The sequence below is a fragment of the Oncorhynchus mykiss genome, chromosome 25, assembly GCF_057628025.1.
Source record: "Oncorhynchus mykiss isolate SJ-2025 chromosome 25, ASM5762802v1, whole genome shotgun sequence".
Lineage (NCBI taxonomy): Eukaryota > Metazoa > Chordata > Actinopteri > Salmoniformes > Salmonidae > Oncorhynchus > Oncorhynchus mykiss.
Genome location: NC_143046.1, coordinates 28,435,207 through 28,445,798, shown reverse-complemented (window position 1 = coordinate 28,445,798; position 10,592 = coordinate 28,435,207). Strand labels below are relative to the sequence as shown.

The following is a 10,592-nucleotide window of genomic DNA, read 5'->3' as shown; positions in this document are numbered from 1 at the left end:
GCTACTTGTAATGCGATCAACAGCCCCAATGCATCTCCATATATTTAAAAGTAGTCCTGCTACAAAACAAGAGTTATTTGTTCAACTTTATTGAGAAAAAAAAAAGTAACCATTAAATAGCAGAGCTATTAGTTGATCGATCAGCCATTGAGAACTTTGAATAACGTATTCAGTGCAAAAGAGAACAGTGTTATGGATGATGATTAACTAATGGCTCCACATTCTAAGAACAAAAAGTAACAAAATATCAAAGTGAACACATTTGCTCTCAATCCATTCTCAGCAGCACAAACCAATTATTTATCTTATTAACATGCATAAAATATTTCTTATTTACTTCAGCAATTCTCCATTCAAAACAGTTAAGATTCACCCATTTTGAATGTTTAAGTTTTTGTGCATCTCTGATCTATCGATTCCTGCGTCATTCCATGTGTATCTGAGCTTTTGCCGTTCAATCAGGCCGGTATGACAAGTTTTGCACCGGCTGTATTTCTGCCTGATGGAACGGTAGCTCAGATACACATGGAATGACCCGGGAATCGTTAGAACATTCAAAATAGGTAAATCTTAACTTTAAGATTAAAGTGTATGATATTCACAGACATCAGTTCTCTAATGCTATTGGAAAAGTGTGATTGAACCATGTTGATTCTCTCAATACAGAAATGGTGGCATTGAGAATCTTTATTTTTAGTTGGCACCTCCTGCGTGAATTCAGAGCAATCAAGAGCTCTTCACAAAGTGGCTGTGGTTGGCTTTATACAGACATGCTTCACTGAGAGTTCAGAGCAATTGGCATATTTTGTAAAGGGAAAAAAGGGGTATTGGAGACATTTGTCCTTGTTAAGAGGATGTGAATACATTTAGGGGGCAAAACAAATAATCAATTACTGTTATTTGCTGATGGTAAGGGGTTGCGGCCGAATGGGCAAAAAAAAAAAAACAGTAATTTAAAGTTTTTTTTCCCAGCTATAATGCAAGTTGATACGACCATGACCGATTATCACATGGCGTACTTCTGAGTCCATTCCCGGGCTATTCTGTTGTACCTGTGGAAAGGTAACAGAACATAAATCAATCCACAATAGACTAGGGGTGGAGCTTCAAGAACAACGCCATGCCTTACAACACAGCAACTACCCAAGATAAACCTGAGATGCATGATGTTCACACACAGAATACTCTCATCCCATAGTCCCACCAAAATGGCATTCAATACTGTCAAACAGTCCAAGACAGACAATCAGACAGTGGGAATACAGGTCAGAGCAAAGCCACCATCCACCAAGGCAAATTTACTTAGAGTGGCAAAATATGTCAGCCTCATTGAGTTAGTTGAAGTGCTGTCAACAGTATAAATGTCAGAACCCACAACAATGTCCTCTCCCTCGACGATGCAGGGCAGTCTTACCCTAAAGCATAGCGTACTTTTCTGTCCATTCTCTCGCTAGTCTATTATACCTGATGCAGAAGGAAAAGTCCTATAAGTCCTATAAGTATCTAGATCTAATATTATAGGGTATAACTCACTTTGCACCGATCTTGTTCAAGCCTTTGGATCAAAAAGATAATAATATTTTTCACAAAATGATTAGAGTACAATATACTAACTTTTCCGTATCTGTTTTGTAGATACGGGCGATCTCTGGCACTAACGGGTCGTCAGGGTTGGGGTCACATAAGAGTGAACAAATGGACAAAAGTACTGAAAGGGAGATTAAAAAGAAGGATTAGGAGTGGATCTTAGGCATGTGAATCGAAATGAAGTCAAGGTAAAAATGAGTAACACGAAGGGCACAAAGAATGGAAAAACGACACCCTACCTTTAGAGATAGTTAATGCTGGAGACCACTGTGATCTCAAAATATCCAGGCAGATGCTGCCGTTACTGTTAATATTTGGGTGATAAATTCTTGTGGTGAACGCAAGCTGCAATGAAAAGGTTGGAGGAGCAATCAAACACATTGATCCACGGAAACCTCATTCCTCAATCTTCCACATGCATCAACACAACTTCAATTGTAAAAGAACAGAGGAACAAGAGCGGAAATAATTACCTTAGGTGGTTTGAAGGGATAGTCTGTGGGGAAGTGAATAGTCAGGAAAAAAACACCACCTTGGTATGGGCTGTCATTCTGAAAAGAAAACAGAATTACATCTCAACGGTCACACTGAGCAGCCAAAGCAACTTCAAATTCATCAAATGGAGAAACACTTTATAATGATACTCACAGGCCCCATAATTGTAGCTTGCCAATGAAACACTGCCAAACAGAAAGGGAGACAGTTGAGGAATGTTTCAGATGCCTTGCTGTTGATCATTTATTTGTGCTCTGAGATTATTCTGTATAATGAAAAGCGCTTAACAAAATGTAATAAATTAAGAATTATTATAATGTTAGGTTTAATACAAGTGCTCAGTTTGGCCTTACTGTCGTCTCCAACCGGGCCAGCGGAACACTGTGCAGGAGGGTCCCTGCCCAGGTCGTTCAGCTCCTGAAACAGAGAAACCAAACCAGGACACCATCAGCCCACGGTTCCCCTTCCGTGTACCAACACTGTTAACTCATCATTGCTACTGCAGACCTCACAGCCGTACTTGGAAGAGCATTTGCTTTGCATTTACATTGCTGGCGTTGCAATGTGCACTGCACAGGAAGTACTTTTAAAGTTGAATTAGAGACCGATGAAAAGAGGAATCCATTTTATAACGACTGTAGCTTAATGATTAGTCTTGGCCATAATGAAAGTGGGCAGTGACTAAACAGTTTCTTGTATTGCAGTGATTGAGCATATGGTATCTTGCAGAGCCCCGTCAGAGCAAGCACTTCAGGATCAGGTAAGAACTTCTTGGGCCAATAGTGATACTGTCTATATTGCATGTGGGTCCGAGTGACATGAGGGTGAGAATGTTAGTCATCGAATAGATCAGTAAAATAGGTGCACGCCTTGAGCAGGCAGGAAGCTGTGGGCTGTGTTGCCGTCAGGCAAAGTTGGTGTCAGTGCGAAGCTGAGCTAAAGTACAGACACGCACAGCCGTCACTCAACCTGTAACAGCCTGTGTTGACATGGGCCTAGGCTTCCTCCCCCATGGTCAACTAACGGGTTAGTAAAGGTCAAAATGTTACTATTATGTAAATACAGACCTGCTATATCTCAGTAATAAACATAGGTCTGCATAGACTTGAATGATGCGTATGCGAGTCCAGGAAAATAATTAAACTAGAGTGTAGTGATAGTCCCAACTTTTCACAATGGATGAGGCCTATCCCTGACAACTTGTGGCAATGTCTCAAACACCCAAGTCAGAATGTGGATTGGCCTGACCAGTGCTACACTGGAGGGAAAGATGACAGCAGCATTGCTGACAGTAGCTAGGTTTCCATAAAATCTGAAACAGATTTATGCTAAAAATTATATAATAAGCTTTTTTTTTTTTATATGCACATTTCCCACCAGAGTTGTTTCCATCAGACTGACTTTGTTGCGGATTAAAAGGCTGTGTGTGATGACAGGGCACATAAAAACACGTTTGTGCTTAAGTTTTTGTGTACTGAAAAAAACAACTAAATAACTTGTTTGTGTATCCATTGCATTTTACACCACCGATAGTGTTGTCACAAACTGTGGCAATAAATGGCAAACTTGGCCAATCTGGTTTTCACGCACGTTCTCAAGACAACAATTTGCTCCGAAAGTGGATACTGGACAGGGTAGGTTATGACATGGATAAGAGCAAGATCTTTTTGACTTGTTAATTGGCAGCTAAGCATCGATCATCGTGTCACTAGCATACAAATTTAATCAGCATGTATTAGTCGTAAACATGAGGTAATTCTCCATCTATAAAATCGGGTGAACCACTAAGAAAAATGACAGCACTTTTTGTACACAGTGCCTCCATTTTAGGGAACCAAATGTATTGGGACAAATTCAATTGTGTGTTAAAGTAGTCAAAAGTTTAGCATTTGGTCCCATATTCATAGCACGCAATGACTACATCAAGCTTGTGACTGCAATTTTTGGGGGATGCATTTGCCGTGTTTCAGATTATTTTGTGCCCAATATAAATGAATGGTAAATAATGTATTGTGTCATGAGAGGCAGTCCCTGTCATTGTAAATAAGAATAAAATGTTTCCAAAACACTACCACTATTAGAGATCGTCCTGAATGAATCGTGAATAATGATCAGTGAGAAAGTTAGACGCACAAATATCATACCCCCAAAAACACAAACCTCCTGTTATTGTGATGGTTAGAGGTTAGCATGTCTGTTTGTGGCCCGCCTGTTAGCTTGCATGATTCTTGCCATTCTCCTTCGACCTCTCGTCAAAGCTGTTTACGCCCACAGGACTACTGCTGACTGGATGTTTTGTTTGCCACACCATTCTCAGTAAACCGTAGCGATGAGCTTGGATTGTGATCGACTGGTTGATCTCCAAAGCATTCCCAGACGATAAAACATTTCTGTAAAAACAACCAACGATAAAGCCTCGAGTTCCAATTTGTTTCGCGCTGCTGTTGGTAGATGCACTTGATTCAGTAGCCAATGCACCGGGAAGGTAAAAGTGTTCCCATTTGAACCATTTCCTGGGTCTAAAAAGGTAGATCTACACCTACACGGCAGGCCCAGCGAGCAAATCAAGTGCACCCATAGGCCTACCGCTGGCCAATCAGATAGCTCAAATCACTGTGTATGCACAGGAATCAAACCATAGACTATAAAAAACCTTGAACACACAGCAAAGTTGATATTGTGAGATTTCAAAACCATGACTAGAGAGAGACAACAAAAACAGCAAAGAGCTGTTTTACATCCCAGGTTTACACATGCTCCCAGGGACACAGCTTGGGGTAAAATTAAGACCCTCGATATTTATTGGAAAGGAGCCTCATGCTCATCACTGTCCACTTTCACCACCCTGTGCATGCTTTTCAAGTCGCAGTGGGAGGACCACACAACATAGCATCGCATAACTGTAAATCAGAATGGAGAAAGACCCATTGAAATCACATTTTTTTTTTATTGTGTTGCCACCCTAGGGTCATGCACTACTCATTAAGCAAATGTATAACTTTTACTATTAAAAAACGAAATACTGTCTTCTTTTCTTTTTAAATACTGTGATATAATATTTTGCCCATATCGCCCAGAGTTTACATGCATCGTCCTGCATGTTTAGGCCTACATTTTGTTGCTGGTTTAATAAACTATGTTGGGTTCAATTCAGTTCAATTGTGTCAGTAAGTTTAAAACAGGAACATCCCATTCTAATAGGTTGGTTATTAGGCTATACCTTATTTGTACAGTAACAACCAATGTTTCCCCTTTATTTTTCAGGCAGGCCTCAAAGGGCTTTGAAGCAACATCCAGGATTACTAACAACTTATTTTTAGGCACAGGGCCTGTCCCACTCAATGTGAATATAAAGCTATCTGGAAGCATAGGCCTACATTTGTTTACACCTATTCAAACTGAATGTTTGTAAGCTAGGCATAATGTAAAATCAACAATGACGCCCAATTTGCTCATGTTTCAAGGGTACAGGCTACTACAGCAATGTAATGTTGGGGACTTCATCCATTATGTTTTAGTTTGAATGTTTGCCAATTACAATCGAATATGCATTATTTTAGATTAATGCTATGGCACTGTAACATTAAAAGCAGAGTAGCTACAGTGGTTTGCGAAAGTATTCACCCCCCTTGGTATTTTTCCTATTTTGTTGCCTTACAACCTGGAATTCAAATTGATCTTTTTGGGGGGGGGGGGTTGTGTCATTTGATTTACACAACGTGCCTACCACTTAGAAAATGCAAAATATTTTTTTATTGTGAAACAAACTAAGAAATAAGACAAAAAACAGACAGCTTGAGTGTGCATAACTCATCACCCCCCCCCCCCCCCCCCCAAAGTCAATACCTTGTAGAGGCACCTTTTGCAGCAATTACAGCTGCAAGTCTCTTGGGGTATGTCTCTATAAGCTTGGCACATCTAGCCGCTGTGATTTTTGCCTATTCTTCAAGGCAAAACTGCTCCAGCGCCTTCAGGTTGGATGGGTTCTGCTGGTGTACAGCAATCTTTAAGTCATACCACAGATTCTCAATTGGATTGAGGTCTGGGATTTGACTAGGCCATTCCAAGACATTTAAATGTTTCCCCTTAAACCACTCGAGTGTTGCTTTAGCAGTATGCTTCGGGTCATTGTCCTGTTGGAAGGTGAACCTCCGTCCCAGTCTCAAATCTCTTGAAGACAAACAGGTTTCCCTCAAGAATTTCCCTGTATTTAGCGCCATCCACCATTCCTTCAATTGTGACCAGTTACCCAGTCTCTGCCGATGAAAAACATCCCCACAGCATGATGCTGCCACCACCATGGAGATGTTGTTCTCGGGTGATGAGGTGTTGGGTTTGCGCCAGACATAGCGTTTTCCTTGATGGCCAAAAAGCTACATTTTAGTCTCATCTGACCAGAGCACCTTCTTCCATATGTTTGGGGAGTCTCCGACATGCCTTTTGGTGAACACCAATACGTGTTTGCTTATTTTTTTCTGGCCACTCTTCCGTAAAGCCCAGCCCTGTGGGGTGTACAGCTTAAAGTGGTCTTATGGACAGACACTCCAATCTCCGCTGTGGAGCTCCTTCAGGGTCTCTTTGTTGCCTATCTGATTAATGCCCTCCTTGCCTGGTCCGTGAGTTTTGGTGGGAGGCCCTCTCTTGGCAGGTTTGTTGTGGTTCCATATTCTTTCCATTTTTTAATAATGGATTTAATGGTGCGCCGTGGGATGTTCAAAGTTTCGGATATTTTTTTATAACTCAACCCTGATCTGTACTTCTCCACTACTTTGTCCCTGACCTGTTTGGAGAGCTCCTTGGTCTTCATGGTGCTGCTTGCTTGGTGGTGCCCCTTGCTTAGTGGTGTTGCAGACTCTGGGGCCTTTCAGAACAGGTGTATATATACTGAGATCAGGTGACGGATCATGTGACACTTAGATTGCACATAAGTGGACTTTATTTAACCAATTATGTGACTTCTAAAAGGTAATTGGTTGCACCAGAGCTTATTTAGGGGCTTCATAGCAAATACATATGCACCCACCACTTTTCCGTTTTTTCATTTCACCAATTTGTACTATTTTCTGTATGTCCATTACATGAAATACATTTAAATTACAGGGTGTAATGCAACAAAATAGGAAAAACGCCAAGAGGGATTAAATAGTTTTGCAAGGCACTGTAATAGGGTGTTTTCTTAACGAGTGACTGACTACCTTCTCTTGCATTTCTATCTCGACTTCGGGCGTCACAGTCAAGTGTCAGTGCAATCATGACATCGCTTTAAACCAATATTAGGAGAAGTGTTGAATGTATTACTTTGTTTGGGGACACAGCAATTACACTATTTTACTTTAGTAATAATTACCACAGCAGCTATGTATATTTTTATGCTAGAGTTTCGGAATAGATACCAGAAAATACCAACACGAGGATGACACTAGACTTGGCCAGCTTGAATGACAAGGTTTATATTTCCAGCAAGATACACCAAACCGAAACCTGCCACGAGTTGGTGGTAGTGGTATGTAATAACAACCATATCCTCAATCTCATCAGGTTTCACCATGACTTGTTAATTAGTTAACAAGCACCAGAAAGTTTAGGGGATAACGTTACTAGCTAACAATGACACCGACTAAGCTAACGTGAGACGATTAATATAATTCGGATTCTGAGCTAACGTTACTGCTAGCTAGATTCTGAACTAATATTTAGCTCACTCACTTTAAACTAGCCAACGTTAGCTTAACTACTTAGCTAGCTAAGCTACTAGGCCATGCTACTGCAAGCCAAGCTGGCTAACAACCAAATAAGCACGCTTGTTATAGCGAACTTGCAACTGCTCACTGTACGACGCGTTACATAGCTAACTAAAACGACAAAAAAATATATACATTCTACCACATGACCTATAACATCACTAACTTATTTAGCTGTGTTTACGGCAAAGACTCAAACAACAATCAATTTACCTTGTGAATTCGTTTTAAGGCCATTCTGCTAGTGCGTAGGGACCGGTTGTCGAAGATAGAGCAAAGGCTAGCTACGTGATGCTAACTAGCATATAGCAATTAGCTGTAGTGTACGGCGATCTACCCTGGCTAGCTTTACATCAACTCACAATATTACTTTTATAGTTGATAAACGGGTATCAATAGATATACTGGTATTTTCGCGTTTCCTTGGTCGACAGCCGTTGGCTGCTTTGACTGCACTGGTATTATAACGTTTCCGATACGTTAGCTCGGCTCGTTCTTCTGGTCACGACTATGAAGTGAGCGATATTACCGATGAGTTGAATCAGCGGTTCGCCTTCATAATAAAAGTTCTGCATTGAAACTGTATACAAATAGTCGAATCATGCCACAATTGGACTAAACCCAAACAAAACAAATCACAGAAGTATATACAGAAGTCAAATAAGAAATTATGCACTGGTGTTATTTGTGTGCATACAAATGATATAATAAATTGCTAAAACATATATATGACCACCAGCATTAGTCGAGAGAAGAGAACGCGAAGAGAAAGTTGAAGGAGAGTGGTTTCACTAAATGTTTCCCCGTGACCAGATATGATAAACCCAATTCAGACTGCCTTTTCTGTTCAATCCTATGCCATGTAGTGAGTTTAAAATTAAGATTGCTGTGTGCGTTTTGTTGGGTATCAGAGCTGGCATGTCTACTATAGAGAATACTCAAACAACAGGGGGAAACAAGGGTTGAGGGCATTACTTTCCTAACTTTTTATTTAATTTTTATTTTACCCCTTATTTCTCCACAATTTCGTGGTATCCAACAACTCCCGTATGGGCTCGGGAGAGACGAAGGTCGAAAGCCATGCATCCTCCGAAACACAACCCAACCAAGCCGCACAGCTTCTTTAACAAAGCGCGCATTCAACCCGGAAGACAGCCGCACCAATATATCGGAAGAAACACCGTGCACCTGGCGACCTGGTTAGCGTGCACTGCGCCCGGCCCGCCACAGGAGTCGCTGGTGCGCGATGAGACAAGGATATCCCTACCGGCCAATCCCTCCCCAACCCGGACGACGCTTGGCAAATTATGTGTTGCCCCACGGACCTCCCGGTCGACTGCGACAGAGCCTGGGCGCGAACCCAGAGTCTCTGGTGGCACAGCTAGCACTGCAATGCAGTGCCCTAGACCACTGAGGCTCTTTGACTACTAGACCACTGAGGATCTTTGCTAACTTTTTAACCCAATGGGAGTATTAACTCATCCTGTCCTTGATAGGGGATTCCCGAAGAAAGTGGGCAGCTAAAACTGGGGGCCCAAAGTCAGAGGAGAGAGGTTTTGAACCCTGAGAGATGAACGGAGCTGTCTCCCTGAAGCAGAAACCAGGACACAGAGAAGACGAGAGTTACTGTGCGTGTGTGTGTGCGTGTGTGTGTGTGTGTGTGTGTGCAACATACATTTATATAGTATCTTCCAAGATCCCAAACACTCTTTGCACAATGAAGTAAGCAACATTAAATAGAGCAGAAAATACACCTAAAGGAGGACTCACAAACACGGGCGCAGTAGGTTGACTGGGTTGGTTGAGGTAACATGAAGCAGCAGGTTGACTGGGTTGGTTGAGGTAACTTGAAGCAGCAGGTTGACTGGGTTGGTTGAGGTAACATGAAGCAGCAGGTTGACTGGGTTGGTTGAGGTAACTTGAAGCAGCAGGTTGACTGGGTTGGTTGAGGTAACATGAAGCAGCAGGTTGACTGGGTTGGTTGAGGTAACTTGAAGCAGCAGGTTGACTGGGATAACTTGAAGCAGCAGGTTGACTGAGGTAACTTGAAGCAGCAGTTTGATTGGGTTGACTAGGGTTCAGTAAATCACGTATTAAATCAATCCTTCAGATACATTAAAATCCTTTCAGAACTTGCCACAGACAACCATAGAGATGAGGCTTTGTATTTGCATGTACGTCATGATAGTAAACCAAAGGGGGTGCCTGTTGATCCACGGCCTGTCATGGTGTGGCAGCAGAGCTGTCAGGTTTGGCTGCCTGCTTCTTATAGCAACACTTCTTCACATAACAACAACATACAGCCACCACAGCAGAGAATAAGCAGAAAACACTCATATAAACCCATACAGGCATAGGTGTGAGACGAAATGAGTGAGAGACAGACAGACGGAGAGAGAGAATTTGTTCATTTCAAGAAGCTTACATCCTTATTACAAGTTTACAACCCACATCAGATACCCCATCAAAGGCAATGTGTATTTGTCTGAAGTATTGGTCACAAAGAAATAATGTCCATTGCCAATCTAAATTGATACCGAGCAAGACTCTCACTCACCACCACTCCTCAGCCTCACCACCATGGCAAGGTTGCTATACTGGTCTGTCAGCTCAAACATGCCTGATTCATAGCGTGCTAGATCCCTGATCTCAAGGTACACCATCAGAACCTTGGAGTCCAGGTGTGAAGGTGATGCTACACAGGGTGGGGTCCAATGGGAAGTTCATCTTGAGGTCCTTGCCCTCAAGTTTATTGTATTCCTCCACCCA

At 41.9% G+C, this 10,592-nt stretch overlaps 1 protein-coding gene across 2 annotated transcripts; it reads right to left on the bottom strand.

Moving 5' to 3' along the window:
- Positions 1-68: 68 nt before the first annotated feature.
- On the bottom strand, positions 69-8,616 carry LOC110504919 (ubiquitin-conjugating enzyme E2 D2). 2 transcript variants are annotated; one of them, XM_021583792.3, is made up of 8 exons: positions 8,037-8,607; positions 2,436-2,499; positions 2,236-2,267; positions 2,061-2,138; positions 1,827-1,932; positions 1,615-1,708; positions 1,415-1,464; positions 69-1,052 (listed from the first exon to the last, which is right to left on the bottom strand). In XM_021583792.3, the coding sequence occupies exons 1-7, from the start codon at positions 8,058-8,060 to the stop codon at positions 1,416-1,418; spliced, it is 447 nt and encodes a 148-aa protein (XP_021439467.1). In that variant the 5' UTR covers positions 8,061-8,607; the 3' UTR covers positions 69-1,052; position 1,415. The 2 variants fall into 2 exon arrangements, with proteins under 2 accessions (XP_021439467.1, XP_021439468.1); XM_021583793.3 differs by lacking the exon at positions 1,415-1,464 and having other exon boundaries at positions 8,037-8,616.
- Positions 8,617-10,592: the final 1,976 nt, after the last annotated feature.